The 18952-nt window shown below is 32.9% G+C and overlaps 1 protein-coding gene and 3 long non-coding RNA genes across 15 annotated transcripts; all 4 read right to left on the bottom strand.

Annotated features, from left to right (window-relative positions):
- Window positions 1-267: 267 nt before the first annotated feature.
- On the bottom strand, window positions 268-2295 carry LOC123205158. The gene is made up of 3 exons (XR_006499806.1): window positions 2180-2295; window positions 721-2099; window positions 268-528 (listed from the first exon to the last, which is right to left on the bottom strand). It is a non-coding gene; the product is annotated as an uncharacterized LOC123205158 (long non-coding RNA).
- Window positions 2296-5683: 3388 nt separating this feature from the next.
- Window positions 5684-7267, bottom strand: LOC123205155. Its single transcript, XR_006499802.1, has 2 exons — window positions 7147-7267; window positions 5684-7011 (listed from the first exon to the last, which is right to left on the bottom strand). It is a non-coding gene; the product is annotated as an uncharacterized LOC123205155 (long non-coding RNA).
- Window positions 7268-9272: 2005 nt separating this feature from the next.
- Window positions 9273-16148, bottom strand: LOC123205111. 12 transcript variants are annotated; one of them, XR_006499772.1, is made up of 15 exons: window positions 15780-16145; window positions 15544-15695; window positions 15364-15437; window positions 14797-14801; window positions 14611-14714; window positions 14072-14185; window positions 13826-13986; window positions 13045-13244; window positions 12670-12822; window positions 12487-12560; window positions 11653-11744; window positions 11379-11559; window positions 11180-11295; window positions 10628-10861; window positions 9273-10439 (listed from the first exon to the last, which is right to left on the bottom strand). It is a non-coding gene; the product is annotated as an uncharacterized LOC123205111 (long non-coding RNA). The 12 variants fall into 12 exon arrangements; XR_006499771.1 differs by lacking the exon at window positions 14797-14801 and having other exon boundaries at window positions 11653-11998; window positions 15780-16148; XR_006499778.1 differs by lacking the exon at window positions 14797-14801 and having other exon boundaries at window positions 15296-15463; window positions 15780-16147.
- An 822-nt stretch (window positions 16149-16970) lies between these two features.
- On the bottom strand, window positions 16971-18669 carry LOC123205236. Its single transcript, XM_044622158.1, has 4 exons — window positions 18367-18669; window positions 17781-18242; window positions 17041-17331; window positions 16971-16994 (listed from the first exon to the last, which is right to left on the bottom strand). The coding sequence occupies exons 1-4, from the start codon at window positions 18667-18669 to the stop codon at window positions 16971-16973; spliced, it is 1080 nt and encodes a 359-aa protein (XP_044478093.1).
- Window positions 18670-18952: the final 283 nt, after the last annotated feature.

Genomic DNA, 18952 nt, shown 5'->3' with positions numbered 1-18952 from the left:
TTAAGGGTTCACGCACTTGCAGCATTTTAAAACATGTAATAGGTCCGATATAAAATTCTCACAATCATGTATATGATTGGAGACCAAACCCATTACCATCTCATTAATGAATTACTCAATTTTACTTCTGTTATGAAATTTTTCAAGAGTTTTCGTTGAGTGAAAAAAAGTGCTTTCATTTGTTTATATACGTTCTCTGAGTAATCATGGTCACTCTAAATCTAGGCTTTTGAAAATCAATCAATCAATCAGACAAGCAGACACAGATTAGTCAATTCATGACAAATGGATTACCTCAGTTCAGTTTTTGAAGAGAATGAGCACAGAGCTTTGAGTACTAACAAACCCTTACTGATTGATCCATCAGAGATTAAAGCAAGAAGAACAAGTTTGTTATCAACACAACATCGTATGGTCAAAACATAAAAAAGTGGAATTTCCAGCTTTACTAACATCCATCAATGCTGTAAGCACACTAAGCCTTAATCCAACAGAATATCAGAAAGCAATTGGGAATTTCTTCTTCTCCTAAAACCAAAGTGAAGTGAAAGGCAAATTATACAGAGACATAGCATGTAATATTGTAGCTTCTCTATATTTACGAATTTGCCTATGACTGACTCAGAAGATTTCAATTAAACACAAAATCAATACTAAAGAAAGACGACAAAGAAGTCTATGTAAAAAGTATATTGTTAATAAGTAAATGTAAATATTTACCATTTTGTAATTGTTGTATAACTATATTAAGCCACTCTTCGAACAATGTCTTGTGTTCACCTCTTGTAACCTTGACATGCTTAAGCCTTCTCCAGAGGAAGTCTTCAATTTGGAGCATTCATTCACAGTTAAGCTTTCCAAGAATGGGAATTTTAAGGTGTGATACCTGGAGTGCGAGACTTCCCCTGTCAAGTGTTGAAGAAAACAGAAGCACTGCTGAAACCCAGATCCACATGGAGATAATATACTAAGTATTTAAATCGATCTTCATACTAAATCACAATGTGATCCTACTGGTTGAGACAAGAGAAGAATGCTCATGAAACAATCTTGGGTTGCCAATGCTTAGTTCATGAATCATTCAATACACAAGAAATTAAATGTAACATCAATTTATAACAAAAGTTTGATCTTTGCAAGGACTGTTCAGCCATAAAGATAAAGACAATCAGTATGGTTGATCCAGAAAGGAGTATGTCAATCATGAACCCAGTGAACTTGACTACAGAATAGCTTCCGAAGGGCTTATGAAACAAGGTTCAAATCAGTATAGTTCTGACTGACTCCAGCAGGTTTACAGAAACATATTCACACAATGTAGTCTGCGACATTTCTCAGCGTTTGCATCTTGGCAGCAACCTGTAGAAGGACATATCCCAGTCAAAGGAAGATTTGTGCAAAAAGCTTATTTCCCATTTCATAGTAATGGAGGAGAGACTAAAAAAAATAAAGAAAGAAAGTTAAAATGATAAGAACAGGGAAAATATGAAAATCAACATCTTTAAATTTTACATAATCTAAAAGGTTACCACTACACATCAAAGCCCCAAACTATGTAGAACCCTAACCAAGATAAAAAAACTTTTGAACATTTTTTCGTTATATATGAATACATAAGATCACTATCCAACATGGATTAATATTTCTAGGTTTCTGCACTACAAAGAAATGTTGACCAAACTGAAACACAACAAGACAAGAATAGCTTTTGGTAAGGAAAAGACGTCACGTTTTCAATGTATTTTCCTTCACGATCTTTGCAGTATCAATTAATCTCAAAAATCATGCTTTCAAACAACATTTTAAGTAAATCATATTTTAAAACTACAGCTTTAAATCCTCAATGGAAGTTCCTGAAATCAAATAGTGTCCACATGCTGACTAGAATCTGACAAAATGAAACATCAATTTCGACTTCTGATCTGCTCTTAGTGTCAACATCAGCTTGTATACAAAACATAGGTAACTGCCAGCTCATGCACAAAACATAGGTAGTTGCTTCATGAGTCCAAAGAACAGGGCACCATCTTGTAAGTTGCCTGAAGAACATCAATATCCATCCGAGTCTGCTTCATTGTGAGCGTTGCAACTATAACAATCTGTAACAAGAAATTGCTTTTCATGTCAATTCATCATTGCATATTCTCGCAAAACTTTAAACCTTTGAGCTAATAAATACCTGTAGCCCATCTCCTTTATGAAAGCGAGAGATGCCTCTTCTCATGTCATCTCTCACCATTGTTTCAGTGCAGATATCTGTTGGGTACCCGGGCAGCCCCTCTTCAAACAAAACTCTTCCCTGGCCTCTTCTCAGTTTCAGCTAGACACATCAATTAAGTCGGGCCAAATGGAGGCCCAATCCGAAGCCCGAAATTCAAGCCCAACCAATGGGCCTTCTAAGTCAGGTTGTGAGCTTTAATATTAGGTCCATGACCAAACCTAATCCGAACCGACACTTTTAACATTTAAAAAAATAAAGAAAATAAAATAAAATGGCAAAGCTTCGGTTGCTTCTGCCAAAAGCAGAAGTCAAGCCTTCAATGACTACTTCTATTGTTTTATTTTTAATTTTTTCTATATAAACAAATTCAAATCTTTTCCATTTCCAATTTTATTTACAAATTTTTCAATCTTTTAATTTCAATTCTTTCATTATATTCACAATCTCATTTTCTTTTATTAACTTTTTTTCGAAAGCTATCTGAATTCACAAATAATAATTCGTTGTGCTTATAATTTCATTTTTATTTCAATTTTATCATTACAAAATATTACAAATAAATCTAATGTCAAATGAATTCAAAAATTTGGACGAGTAGATAAATGGTATGATATATATATATATATATATATATATATATATATATATATATATATATATATATATATATATATATATATATATTATTTATGTTTGTAATTATACAATATGTAAATTAATCTATTTGTACTATATTATAAACTTATAATATTTTTTATTATATAACCACGGTATTATTTTGCCATAAATGAGAGATTATAAATAAAATATTCGAGGTACTGTTTTCAATTTTAATAATTAAAAAATAATTTGTTTTTAAATTTTTTAATTAAAAATTAAAAAAAATGTTTAAATGGACTGGTCTGATTAAGGCCCTATATATAAGGTCGGGCTTTAGACCTTAAAAATTATATGGGCAGGCCTGCCCGAAGGTGCATCATTGTGTGGGCTTAAGGCCTGGCTTGACCCATGGACATGTCTAGTTCCAACTACTCCTTCACCTTAGTTTCCCTTCTCAACAAACACCAACGACAACACAAGGCAACTTTTCAATAAGCATTACTTCTACTTAGCCAAACTAATGTACTCATGCTTAAAATTCTACCGTTATCAATTTCAATAAAACCACCAGCTACATTTTCTAATTATGGGTATAATCATCAATTTCAAAAGCAAATTACTAAAAATATAAACAGCTTATTTCCGCATCAATACACTATCAGATTATACTTGCTCAATTTGAATTACAAATTTAATGCGTATCAAATTTCTAACCACATAAATATATTCAGGGGCCATTCAGTTTAATATATTTGCACTTTATAATTCTTGATGGACCTTCCCTAAATTGAATACAACCTTTCTAACAATCCAATAATAATCTACCAAGAAAACACGAAAATCACATTTTCAAACAATATTTCTAATAAGTCACATATTAAAATTATAATAATATTATATGGATCCTCAACAAAAGTTCTTGAAATCATATTAAGTCCACTTGTAGACTGGGATTTGACAAAACTGACATCAATTTTAACTTGTTAACTACTCCCAGTGTATTGAAAGTCATTTGGCACCAACTTTACTAGCATGTCGAACAGATTCGAGAACAACTTGATAATCTCATATGCAAAATTAAAAACATTAACAAATATTAACATGCACATTCAGTTAGTTTTAATTCTATATATTTGAGATGAAAAAAATGACATGGATTTATGGCAATGAAGCAGACAGGGCTATCGACAATTTTGAAAGGGTTACAAAGAACGAAAGGGAGAGGATGACGTGGTCGTTATGGCTTGTTTGAAATTAATTGTAAACTAAAGCCACAAAACTAAACTCGAGCAGACTACGCGATTTATCTTTTAGGATAGAGTCATTGCAATTAACCACCGAAGACATCTAATTTGCGGTAAATTTAAATGGTTGGATAATATCACTAAAGTCCTCCATATGATATATGATTTCATTTTGTCCCTTTAAATTTTGATTAATATCATATATAACCTTGTAATTTATTAATCAACTGAAAATTTAAAGGCTAATCATATAGAACAGTATATTAATTTAATTGTAAAACAAAAACAGTAATTAAAGTTACTTTAAGTGTTATGTCATCTATAGACTATATGTCCTCAATTTGATCAATAAACAGAATTCAAACTGAAACTGAATATAATAGATTTGATCCAACCTTAAATCGGCTTCAAATTTGACTAGATTAGGATTAAATCGGCTTCTACATATAGATAAGCCTAAATATGAAAATTTTAAATTTGAACACTAAAATGTAGTATAACATAATTCCTAAAATTATAGTAAAATGTAAAAATGATTTTATTATTTTATGTATAAACTAGTGATTAGAAATATATTCAAACAATTTAATGCAATATTATATGATTAAATATAATTAAATTACTTAATCACATGATGTATATCAATTTATTTATACAAAAAAGTATCCTGAATTTATAATACCATTTAGTTTTATATAAAATAAAATATATTAATTTTAATCACATGAAAATAAAAGAATTGGATATTCAATTAAACAATTATGTACTCAAGGTTGTCACATTTCTTTTTCAAGGTTTCAAAAAGGTATAAAAACATCGTATCTAAAAACAATTGATAAATATATAAGTTATACGTTTAATTATAATTTTTCAAGTTAAAGTTAATTCACCAATTTCTATTGTAAGTTCAACTAGAGTTCACAACTCCTGAGCTCACCAAACTTAGACTCAAATTTTCAATAAATCCAATTGAATTGAGTTCAAATCTAATAGCACTCAACTTATAATCTTAGTATTGTGGTAAAGTAAATCATTTTTGTAAATATATTATTATTATCACCCATAACACAGGGGTGTCTTTGTACTTTCCAAGGAAGTTTCGAACTGTTGATAAGTGGAAAGGGCTACCAGCTGGTGAAAACTCTTAAAATGCTATCATAAGCTCAAACAGCACTTTCTGAACTGCAGCTTGAGTGCAAAGTGACTCTTGACGGGTGGGAATGTGAGGAGCAAGGTTTATGCAAGGAAAAAGGGAAGAAAGAAAGCTGAAGATGAAGGAACAAGTGGCGAACATCCAGGAGTAACAGGTGGCAGTCATCTAGACAGGAAGCATGCAACAAGCAACCTTGAAGAAGCCGAGCCCAGGCTCTCAGTGGAGGGGACCACAGAAATGTTATTGGTTGAGATGGCAGCAGGAGACAAGTGAGTTGACTATGGGGAGCATGATAAAGGAGACATAGCGGATGCAGAAGAGGGTACAGAGAAATCAGTCAAGTAGAAGGAAGGGAGAGACCAGCCTCTCGAATGCTGGAATTTGGGTTTATCTTTTGATGTTGATTCTCTGTTGGTTTGTTTAGTGTTATGTTAGTTGAGAGAGTGGTACTATCAACAAGAACAGTTACTGTAATTCTGAACATCATCTACTAATATAAGAAACTTTCCATTACACTGTTGCTTTGAGTATTTACAATTTCAATGAGTACAGAATACATTTTATCCTAGTTCTTCTATTATTTTTGTTCTTGAGCATAAACACAGCAACACTAGCACTTGAGCAGGAAATAGCAGGAACATCCAGCAGCAATCTTCGGCAGCAACAGCAGGTTCATATCACATTAGCATTGGTCTGGCAACTCAGGTGAACAGATGATTGTTTTTAATTGACTTAGAACCTACCAAACTACCAACAAAGGCACCTAGGTAAATTGCCAAATCATTGGCCATGAGTCTGATTAAGAAGAACTTTGCCACAACAACAAAATCAACAACTTTGGTCCCAAATACAGGTCCTACGTCAATACCATGTAATTCTCAATGGAACTACACAGAAAATTTGTGCACGTCAAAGCACATATTAACATGATGCCCCACCCCCCCCAACCCCTATTTTACCCCAGTGACAAAACTAGAAAACACAAACACAGATACATGATTATATTAAAGGATTTATTCAGTTAAGGAATTAGAAACTGAATCAGGATGTGTTGCTGAAGAAGTTCATAACCATCACATAGTAATGATGCAATAACTGAAATGTTATAAATTCAATATGCTGATGCTTTTGCAAGACATGTTCTATCAAGGAACAAAAGAGCATTCACACCGTATAACATAACCATAACAAAACAAGCAATAAAATCATATAATAAAAACTTTAAAGCAAAAGAAAAACAAATTCACCTCCTCCGAGCACACAGATTTGAAAAAGCCAGTGATAGACTGACTGACAGGAGGTTGATGCAGAACTGGTTTACCCTGCACATAAGAATTTGCTTCTGGGACGCAGAACCTGAATACCATCTTCCTTGTGGCCCAGCATCATAAACCTTTTTACCATAATTCTTACTCTTAACAACTTTTCTTCTTCTTTTTTATCTAGACTTCTCAAATTTCCTATCAGCAATCCATTAACTGTTCAAGAAAATCTCTGTCCAACTGACCCCCATTACCCTCACTGCTTCCAAAGAATGGTCTTAACTGTACATAATTTCCCTTAAATCTCCAAAAAACATTTCCTCGCACAATTGAATCAGCGAACGCAGTTGCCCTAATAGCCTCCTTCTGCTCCAGAAATCTTGTTTCCAAGCATCCCCAATAAAGGACTCCAACTTTTGCAGAATTACAAATACCCTTTCGCTGACTATTTACATTACTCCAAAATGCAGAAACTTTCTCAACGGGTTCACAAATTTTGGAAAAAGAACGAAACCCCATTGCCCAATTGACCTAAGAAACCAGAACAATAGATAAACATAACCTATGATATTTTTCCCATTTCTTTATTCAGGTAATAATAAATGAAATGATTGTGGAAATAAAAGTAAAAAAAAAAAATAGAGAAGAATTGAAGTCAAGGCTGACCATTGAGCAATCTGTTTCTGGATTCTCCTCTCACTCTCTTTTTCCTTTTATTTGTTCTCGTGTCGTATCCGAGCTTGAAAAAGGCATTCGTAGCCTTTCTGGGTTGAAAGGCACTAGTTATTAGAATCCGCTACCTGTGCCTACTGATTAGACCCTGATATTTGACAACATGACCCTTAGATCCAACAAAATTAGAAGAGTAAATCAATTTCCCACCTAATGTTTGGCCTAAAAATACTTTGAAAATATGCGGTCATTTATATCATTGGTCATAATTTCTTTGGATGAGTAGTCAAATATTTTATAGCACCTTCAATTTGTAAAATTTCTGAGGGAGTTTAACTGAAATATTTGTGTTGGGTGAAACTAAAAGTTTTAGATTGACTTTGCCAAGTAATCATTCTCACATCATCCTCAAAATGAAATGCCTCCAAATCAAAATTGGCATATGATAATCTTAAAACGAAACTTTAATTGTTGTCAAAGGAAAATTAGAGAAGCAATTTCCTGGTAGAAAAGTTTGGGTACTAATTACTGTATAAATTAATCAATAATTAGAAATATGAGTGCACATGATTAAATTCATGAAATATGGTAATGCAATTAATAAATAATTCCATGGAAAAGTTTAGTTAATGGCTTGTTTCTAATTAAAATAATGTTGAAAAATGACTTAGAAAACTAGTAATTAAACATACTTTTAATAGGCAAGAGTGTCATCGGAGGAATGGTTTGAACACATATATTGGAATTATGCTCTAGCCCAACATTAATTAGCAATTATTAGATTGATTTTGACAGAATCTGTATGTTTGATGATGCAGACTAATGTACAACATCATGACAAAAAATGAAGGCAAATTTGAGTATGAATGATAAATGTGTAACAAATCAAATAAATTTAAATAAAAAAATAAATGAAATTCAAAATAGCAACATTAGTAAGTTGTTTAAATATGAAATTAACAACTATTGAGGAAGGAATCATTCATCATTAAAATTAGATTGAACAAACAAATTTTCATGAGGGTTTTACTTAGAGGCTTCAGTGGTTTGGGCTTGGTCTGTTCTGGTGTGGCCCATTGAACTAGGGGTAGTTGGGTCAAGGGCCCACATAGTTATAGGTCTTTAGGTTGGGTTGACCCAAAAAATGCACAAAACCTACAACATGATCTTATATATATATAAAGTTAGACTAGCCCATTAATTTTAAAGAAATAATTGTTTATATTATAATATTATTTTATTAATTTTTTTAATAATATTATATATAATGTTGGATCGGGCCATTTTGCAGCACAACCCAACCAATACACAAGATTGGCATAACCCGCTATAATAACGGATTGGGTTACCCAACACATTTTACATGTCTACACCCTTTACTTATCAAATTAGTCTTAATAAGCCATCATGGTGAACTGACCCCTTGGATGATCGAAGCCAAGCCTAAGAAATAATATCAGCTTATAAAAATAAGATAGATCACTTGTTCTTAAAAAAACCCCTTATTAATCTTTTAAATAAATTATTAACATTTAATTTAATTTTTTGATATTCACAAATATTTGCGTCATCTCGAGTTACGAGCAATACGAAATTTAAAGATTATGATTACTTTCCAATTCTTATTCAAATTCAAAACTCAAACAACATTAGATTTTTAAACCCTTTATTTTAATATGTTTAATTGACCAGATTCCCATTACAAACTGTCCAAATTCAATCCGCCATTCATTTTATATTACTTTTTCTAAATTTTCTAAAAATCATATACTTAAGTTTTGATTTATCATATATGTATGTATGTATATATGTATGTATAAATGTATTAACTTGATATTGATCGCCTATGCCCCAAAGAATGGATTTTGACTTTGAAACTTGAACTTCACTCTCCTCGTTATCATCTTAGAAGCCTTGGTACCTTGAAGTAAAGTTTAAGCAAAATTAGTGGAACATTTTTACACATTGGCATTTTCAAAGCATATACTCCAAAACAGAAAACTGTAAGTTTAATTTTATCAGTTTCAATAAAGCTTCTCATGGTTTTTCCAAATTTAAACTAATTTACCCAGAAAAAGAGGAAATGAGAGCAGATATAAACATTATAGGCTAAATACTCATCCACAAACGATAGAAACTCAATTATTAGTCTCACTGTACCACAAAAATTATTGCTACAGAAAAATGTGCATACAAGAAAAAACTGGTCTATACCAGTATCCTACCATGGACCTGTTCACTCTCTCGAAGTTGAATTATCATGCTCAATCACGTATTTTGTTATGAGATTCCAGGATTCCATCCACTGTAACCAAAACAAGGCCAATCATCCATGCAGATTGTGATTGCTGGCAACTTGTCCCTTTCTCTCATTCGATTCACAACGAAGTATCATTCTGCCCAAAAAATCCACCTGATGGGAAACTTTACCAAAAAAGGAGGCAATTCTAGACGTTAAATCTATTGTTCGAATATCCACACATTTCACAACAACATATTTTCATTGATCATCAACCTTAATTCCCCTTTTTTTGATGATTCTGCCTTACATCAGCATCCTTTGTCCTTGTTCTCCCATTGCTTGGTTCTCTGGTTTCTCCTTGGATTGTTAATTGTTACCATTCAAATTTTGTCTCTATGTTGTTGTTGGTTGCTCTGACAGATTATTATTAACAGGTCTTTCATCTCACTAAATCCCTCCATTAGAGATCGAATTTCAACCTCCAACTAATCTGTCACCACTTGATCTACCCTAGAATCCATGTGGGGTGTTCACCATAACCCAGCCCCCAGTGTTGGCTGATACCTCTTTGATCGAAAATTACAGAATATATAATCAATAGAGAACCACAGAATGTGTAAATACACATGCACAAAATTTTTTTTTGATGAAACTTCAGACTACAAGTGTTTATTCTCTTTCAGAAACTAGTAATAAGAACTAGAAATATACTTGCAGTAGAGGTGCCAGCCCCCTCTCTTTTTTGGCTGTAAAACCCCCTTAAAGAATTATTGAATTCTTGCTTGCCTCTTCTTCATCTGATCTTCTCTTTTTATAGTCTGTTTTGGCTTTGTTCTGTCAATCTTGGTCTGGTTGTCCGGCCCTGATTTCAGTTTATTTTATTTGTGCCTTGATTTCAACTACCATTATCTGCCCTGATTTTGCCTCTTTGTTGTCTTCTGAATTGCTTCCTCATTGTTTGTTGTTTTCTCCTGATAATGTGCCTGAGATCTTCCTTTGTTTAATTCCTTTGCTTTTCCTTTTGTACACGTGCATGATTGGAGGCCTAACACATTACCACCTCATTAATGAATTCATTGACTGAATAAAAGAAAAGAGCTTTCATTTGTTTATATACATTCTCTGAGTGCCCAGGTTAGTAATCCGGGGTCACCCTAAATCTAGGCTTTTGAAAATCAATCAATCAAACAAACAAACAAACACAAATTAGTCAATTCATGACAAGTGGATCACCTCAGTTTAGTTTTCCAGGAGAATGAGCACAGAGCTTTCAGTACTAACAAACCCTCACTGATTGATTCATGAGAGATTAAAGCAAGAAGAACAAGTTTGTTATCAATACAACATTGTATGGCCAAAACATAGAAGAGTGGATTTTCCAGCTTCACTAACACCCATCAAGGCTGTAAGCACATCAGGCCTTAATCCAACAGAATATCAGAAAGCAGTTGGGAATTTCTTCTTCTCCTAAAACCAAAGGGAAGTAAAATGCAAATTATACATAAAACATGCAAAAATGACTGTATGAGATCTGATGCCTTAAAATATCATGCAATGGAAATAATTGTTTTTGAATGCAGAATGGCTATTGAGGAGTATCGCAGGGATGTCAACAAATACTTCATATACTGAAATGCTACTGATAGGGATTCAAAAGGTAAGACCATCCTACCGCTAAATAAGATAAGACCCCAAAAAAGATAATGTCAAACATTAAAGTGAAACAAAGACAACCAAAACAAAAATGGATAAAAATCTGAATTGAAAGTAAGAAATTAAATTCACCTTTGTGGGAGTATTTCTAGACTTTTCTTTCACAAGTTTACCATCAACGGAATCCTAACCTCCTTGAATCTTGCCCAACTTTTCTTGCAAAATCATCACACAAGATGATCAGGGGGCTGCATTTGAATTTTACCGGGTGAGCAAACTTGAGTAGCATTGTTTCTTCTTAAGTTAATATGTGATAACAAGATGAACTTACGCTTCAACAAACTTAAGGTCAAGATAAAGCCAATGTCGAAAAGTAAAGCCATGCCAAACAAGGCGCCCAATGCTAGCCAGAAATAAGATTCATCAAAGTTTAATAATCCATGGCTTTCAAGTACCCAATGGTAGTGTTTCTAGGCAGCACAAACACTACCATTGGTAAAACTACTATCTGGCTATACATATGAGAAATAGTTTCGTTAGCTGACAAGATTGTTGCATAATTTTCTTGATTAGAGGAACCAAAAAGTGTTCCTATGAGAGCTCACTTTTTGCCGCTGAGAAGCGAGAAATTCATTTAGTGAAAGGCCTATCTCTCCATATGAAAGAGGGGAAACCCGAAAATCCCACCTCAACCACCCTGGCATGAAGGTTGCAACCAATGACATAGCACAAGTTTATCCTTTTTGAAGATGATTTTGAAATCAAATTGAATGAGGTCCAAATAGTCTAACTATGTGCGATGATGAAACCACCAAAAATTAGGACTAGTATAATGCGAAAACACCAGCTATCATAGCAGCAGCCAGAGTCTGGCAAACTGGTGCCAACAACCGTAACATGGATATAAAGGCAAGGTGCACCACAAAAAGTAGAATGAACTGACAGAAGAACCTAAAATCACAGCAATCAATTAGACATCAGAACCTCAGCCACCAGAAAGTGAGAAGCTTTCTGCAGCCACCAGTTTTGAATGATTTAAAAAGTGAATTTAAACATATTGTTTAGGAATTTATATCCTGAGTATGTAATCATCTTCTTTTACGTTTCCACAAAAAATTTACAAAGCTAATCCTAAGAATTCAGTATATTGTCATTTTGGAGAATACTTGATGATAAGCATTGGATATAAGTGCACTGATTGATCAAAAAACAGTTGTTGCAACATAACGAATCGATAAATAAGATGAAATTAAATAGAAAGGTATTTAAGTACAATGTACTTGTAAACACAGCCATTGCAATTAAAACTTTCCTCTTGACCTTAGGACTGTACCCAATGATGTAGTAACGCATGTCCATGCCATGAATATTTCATACATGTAGCAACAACATAGACAACAATACATCTTATATATACAAGATAAGTATGCTGAAGAAACCTTTGTGTAAGTATCTACATCTGGATCCGGAACAGTGCCTGGCTCCTCTCTTTTACTGACTTCCATCATCATATCTGCACAAGCAGAAAAATAAAAAATAGCTTTGTACCTTACAACTACCCGTGAGAATTGATAAGGTGGCTCTGATTAAAACTACATTGTATTAAATTTAGGGAAGCCTACTTCTGCGGTTTCCAACACCAAGACATTGGGCAGCAAATTCAAGTGTTTCCCTCAGTCATCACAGCAATATGCAGATCTTCTTGGCTTATATAAGCTGACATTTTCTGGGGAACAAACTCATCCAACCGGTGACCATCGAAGGAAACTTTTCCCCTATTACCCATGAAGAAAACAGAGACAAAATTGGGTATATTAGGAAATTAAACTAAGATAGCACACAAATATTATAGAGAAGTAAAATAGCTGAAGAAAACAGAAGCAGAACTGAGTAAATTAGGCAATCAAGACGTTAAAAGCAGAACATTTATTGTAAGGAGAGGGTGTTTTATGAGTTAAAGAAAGAAAGGAAAAAAAGAGAAAGGGTGAAGTTATAACGGGGTATGGTTTTGCCTGAAACTTTCTTTGAGAAGACGAGATTATTCTTTGGAGAGACAGAACTTCTTCCTCGGAGGACATCTATTGCTGCTTTCTTCCTCATCTTCCATACTCGTCATCAGGTTCCAGTCCTCTTCTCCTCCTCCTGACGATCTTTGTTTACGTTTGAGAATCCTTCATTCGACTCACTCCTTGATCACCTTTTACATCAACAACAAAAAAATTTAATAACAAACATGATCATTGATCAACATTGGGTATAGATAAAATTCTGATGACGACAAAAGTCCGAAGAATCTTCTACAATGACATTAAACTTCTGTTAGTGTGGAAAAACAATGATAATTAAACAAGTGCAAGATGACAGGAAGTTGCCATATTTGAGAATTCAAACATAGGAGACACTGAAGTAGGGGCCTATGCTGGTGGGATCAAAAGCAAGGCTTCAGGAGTTGTTGCATTTGAAGGAAGCGGTATCCATTTGAGAAAATTTTTTTAATCGTTAACTTTTTATGAAAAATCGCATATAAGAGGGAAAATTAATTTTTCTAACTTAAAAAGTGGAAAAGCAAAGTTTGGGTGGGACATAGTGATTAATACATTTTTAATCAATTGAACTTATGAAGGCAACGTATATATTGTTTTGAAATAAGTTTAAGAAGAAATGTTTACAAACAAAAGTCAATGATTTTGAAAGGTTTTTTGTTTTTACCAAAAAACCTCACTACACGACAATGGCACAAATAAGAAATTAAATGCTATGAAAAGATTCAAGAATAACCTCTGGTTTAGTAATGTCCTCAGACGTGAACTTTTGAAGGCTGGGAATGTATAAGCTTGTCACGAAATAGGGGGTTTGCTTCAATTAGCTTTTTGAGTTCTACAAGCATAATATTACAAGCCGATTTTGTGTCTCCACACTTGGAAAGATGCTCATTTTGCCTGACCACAAATTGCCAACAGAAAAGATCAAGTAAAAAATTTCATAGCATAACATACCAATTAAAAAGAAATGTGGTGTAGTCACCTAAAGTTATCAAGAGTAAGGAGCTGAGTAATCCCCTTGAAAAGATCTCCATTGAAAGATGCAAAAACCTTAAGGTCCTTGACAAGAATCTCGACAGCCTTTGCTCGATCTTGCCTGATAACACAAAGGAAAAAATTGGAGCACTATTATGCAGATATGGGTTTAAATTGTTATATTAAAAAAAAACAAATTACTTCTCTTCTAATGAATAAGAATACTGTTAGTTTTAATATGTCATTATCACTTCAATTGGTTTAAGATATAGACACAATGAATCAAAAGTATATCAATTCCCTTTTAAATTATATTTGTTCACATAATGCAAGACTAACAGTGATTTATTTGAAATAAAATTTATTAAAGTTTAATAATCCATGGCTTTCAAGTACCCAATTGTAGTGTTTTTGGGCAGCACAAACACTACCATTGGTAAAACTACAATCTATCTATAAATATAAGAAATAATTTCATTAACTGACAAGATTGTTGCATAATTTTCTTGATTAGAGGAACCAATAAGTGTTCCCATGAGAGCTCACCTTTTGCCACTGAGGAGCAAAAAATTTATTTACTGAAAGGCCTATCTTTCCATATGAAAAAGGGGAAACCCAAAAATCCCACTTCAACCACCCTAGCATGGAGGCTGCAACCAATGACATAGCACAAGTTTATCCTTTTCGAAGATGATCTTGAAATCAAATTGGATAAGGTCCAAATAGTCTAACCATGTCTGATAACGAAACCACCAAAAATTAGGACTACTATAAAGCAAAAACACCAGCCCTCATAGCAGCAGCCAGAGTTTGGCAGACTGATGCCGAAAACCGTAACATGGATATAAAGGCAAGGTGCACCACAAAAAGTAGAATGAACTGACAGAAGAACCTAAAATTACAGCAATCAATTAAATATCAGAACCTCAGCCACCAGAAAGTGAGAAGCTTTCTGCAGCCACCACTTTTAAATGATTTAAAAGGTGAATTTAAACATATCATTTAGGAATTTATATCCTGAGTATGTAATCATCTTTTTTTACGTTTCTACAAAAAATTTACAAAGCTAATCCTAAGAATTCAGTATACTGTCATTTTGGAGAATACTTGATGATAAGCATTCAATATAGGTGCACTGATTGATCAAAAAATAGTTGTTGCAACATAACGAATTGATAAATAAGATGAAATTAAATAGAAAGGTATTTATGTATGAAAGGATACAACGTACTTGTAAACACAACAATTGCATATAGAACAATACATCTGATATAAACAAGATAAGTATGCTGAAGACACCTTCATGTAAGTATCTACATCTGGATCTGGAACAGTGCCTGTCTCCTCTCTTTTACTGACTTCCATCATCATATCTGCACAAGCAGAAACAAAAATAACTCTGTACCTATCAACTACTCGTGAGAATTGATTAGGTGGCGATGATTAAAACTTCATTGAATTAAATTTAAGGAAACCTACTTCCTTGGTTTCCAACATGAAGACATTGGGCAGCAAATTCAAGTGTTTCACTCAGTTATCACAACAATATGCAGATCTTCTTGGCTTATATAAGCTAACGTGCTCTGGGGAACAAACGCATTCAACCGGTGACCATTGAAGGAAACTTTTCCCTATTACCCGTGAAGAAAACAGAGACAAAATTGAGTTTGAGTTAAAGAAAGAAAGAAAAAAGAGAGAAAGGGTGAAGTTATTACGGGGTATGGTTTTGCCTGAAACTTCCTTTGAGAAGACGAGATTATTCTTTGGAGAGACGGAGCTTCTTCCTTGGAGGACATCCATTGCTGCTTTCTTCTTCATCTTCCATGCTTGTCATCAGGTTCCAGTCCTTTTCTTCTCCTTCTGACGATATTGTCAATTCGTTCCAAAAGGAGCCAAATCAAAGAAAAATCATAGCAATAAATTAAAATCAATATTTCCCTTCAAAACCTATAATAATTTTAACAGGAACCAATGATAAAAATGAAAAAATGAATTTGATGGTTGTTAGAAATTTCTTAGAAAAATATAGAGGAAGCTAGTTGTCCCTTAGTAGTGGAGAGGGGTGTGAAACTATGTGGTGGCCGCTATTTTTTTTTTTTTATGTGGTACAAGAAAATGAGGGATTTTCTCAACAATCACCTCAATACTTTAAAAACATATATAATTAATTTATTTTAACTACAACAATACATTAACTGTAATATTGTAGTTTTTCTATATCTACTTAATGTCAATTTCTTCCCAAAAGAGCCAACCTAAAAAAAAAAGTCATGTCAATCAAATTAAAGTTAATAATATTAAATATATTTAACATGAACGAAGGAGAAAAAAATATGAATTTTGTAGTTGTTAGAAATTTCTTTAAAAAATATAGAGGAAGTTAGTTGCATCCTAAACGTGGAGAGGTGCGAAAGAGTGTGGTGGCCACTAGTTCAACAATAACGCTCACCATATACACAAATTCTTTTATGCAAGGCAAGGTCAATATTATTAAAAACACAATTAATTATAATTAACTCTGAAAATCTAATATTCTTAAAAATTACTCAAATTTAAACTAATTAATTGAATAAATACCTGTTTTTTGTATTCTTGTTGTATAGTTGTATTCAAGTCATTCTCTCCAATTTCCACCTTTGTGCCATTGTAAATGACTTTGTCTAAATTTGGTGTGCATAAGCTTCCTTGACAAAAAATCCCCAAATTGTGGCAATATTCTATAATTAACTCTTCCAAAGATGGAAAACTAAAGGAGTAATTCCCAGAGCAAAAACATGTGAGACTTTCTAAAAATTCAAGTGACAACTTGTTCAAATTGTTAAAAACAATTTCTGTACATGTTGTTGCATCTCCCTCATTTTCTACTATTTCAATCAGCCTTGCACAACTTGATATGCTCAGTTCTCTCAATTGCACAAAACTTCTAGCCACTGAAAGTGTAATTAACTTCATTATCAATCCATTGCATGAACTTACCTTCAAAACTTTAAGATTCTGGAAAGAACCTAAGAATGGCACTAGACTCATCAATCTGTCACAATAATCTATTTCTAGAATTTCAAGATTTGGAAGATCAGATAGGCTCTTGATGTCTTTATATTGACTCCGAGATAGTTGGAGCTCTCTCACATTTTCAAATCTTTGAAGGAGTCGAAGTGGAATATTTGCAGAGACATCGTTATAGATTGTAAGAGTTTTAGATTGACTTTGCCAATGAATATTTGTCCCACCATCATTTAATTCAAATAACTCCAATCTGAAGTTAATCTACAATTCATCAAAACGAAATCCAATTAGTTTTTGATAATTCTTACAACAAAATTTTAATTATTGTGTAGGAAAAACTACAGGAAAAATCAATACAATACTTACAAGTGTTTCTGAACATGATTAAATTCATGAAAAGTGGAAATGCTATTAATTAAAAATCCCATGGAAAAGTCTGAACAAATTATAATTACTCAGCCTTTCAATGTATTACCTGGATGTATTATGTACCTATCAATTCACAATCTGAACCATAATATGTGCTTTTATAGGTGATGAAAATCATTATATAAGTTGACTAATGACAGAATAAATTCAAACAAATAGAAAGTAATTAATTTAAATTTGTTCAGGTAAGAATTCCATGATTAAACTTTTGAATAAATGTAATATATAAGAAGAAAGCAATTTTTTTTTTTATGAGAAACAATGAAATAAGAGATTCTTACCTTATTGTCCAAGAAGATAGATTTTGGATCTAAAATATTAAGCTCGGTCTCCATATTGTTTTCTTTTAAGTTCACATATTTGGTACAGTCTTGGATCACCAATTCTTTCAACTTTGGCATTTCTAAAGCATATACTCCAGGGTAGAAGGCGATAAGTTCTGGTAGATCTTCAATCGCCAATAAGGTTATATTTGGAAAGACAAAATTGACAACTGCATTTGCTCCATCTTCTTTTGCAATGATCTCCTCTAAAACCTTGCAATTTTGAATCTTTAGTTGTTGGAGTTGGTGGAGGCTTTTGGCAATAGAAGATGGAAATGCATATTTTATGTTTCCACATTTCCACAAGAACAAGTGTGTCAAATTTTGATAGAAAGAACTCGGATGTTGGTTGTAGCCAATCTCCATAGAATTATCATGGTGGAATGTCTTGCACTTCAAATTCAAATCAAAAGAGATGTCCTGCAGTAAAATTTAATAATTATTTTATTATAAAGTAATTTAAAATAATTATTTGTCTTTCTTCTAAACTAAAAATACTTGAAGAGATAAATAAATATTTATACTAAATTAATTGAATGTATACCTGGTTTTTCTCTTTATATAATCCTTGTATGGTTTTATTAAGATCATTCCTCTCATTTTCTACTTCCATTCTCTCATAATTGATTTTTTGTAACTTTGGAGTGCTCAAGATTCCTCTACAAAAGGTCTTCATATTGGGACATTCAGTTATATTTAACTCTTCCAATGATGGGAAATTCAAAGTGTAATTCCCAGAGCAGAAACATATAAGACTTTCTATGTGACTAAATGACAACTTGCTCAAATTCTCAAAAACAATTTCAGTTGTTGCATCTTCCTCAATATCTAATATTTCCACCAGCATTTTACAATTGTCTATCTCCAATTCTCTCAATTGCACTAAGCTTCTAGCTATTGAAAGAGTTGTTAAGTTAACCAACTTGCAAAAGCAAACAGAAAAACATGCAAGATTTTCAAATCTTTGAAGAAGCCAAAGTGGAATATGCGCCAACTCATAAGAGAAGATTATAAGTTTTTTAGATTGACGATTCCATCTGATCCTTTCCCGACCATTCTGTAATTGCAACATCTTCAAATCATAGTTGATCTACAAAGCCATAAAAACAAAATCCAATTAAGTTTGTAAT

This window comes from Mangifera indica, unplaced genomic scaffold (genome assembly GCF_011075055.1).
Source record: "Mangifera indica cultivar Alphonso unplaced genomic scaffold, CATAS_Mindica_2.1 Un_0002, whole genome shotgun sequence".
NCBI lineage: Eukaryota > Viridiplantae > Streptophyta > Magnoliopsida > Sapindales > Anacardiaceae > Mangifera > Mangifera indica.
The sequence above is the reverse complement of the archived record's forward strand: the minus strand, read 5'-3'. Positions and strand labels throughout refer to the sequence as shown.

Bases quoted from the DNA above. Each gene is read 5' to 3' on its own strand.
- LOC123205236 (XM_044622158.1), bottom strand. From the start codon at position 18,669: ATGCTGGTGGAAATATTAGATATTGAGGAAGATGCAACAACTGAAATT. The intron at 17,332-17,780 runs GTAAGAATCTCT...GATGAATTGTAG, and splicing joins CTATCTTCTTGGACAATAAG to ATTAACTTCAGATTGGAGTT. The intron at 16,995-17,040 runs GTAAGTTCATGC...TTACACTTTCAG, and splicing joins AGAATCTTAAAGTTTTGAAG to TGGCTAGAAGTTTTGTGCAA.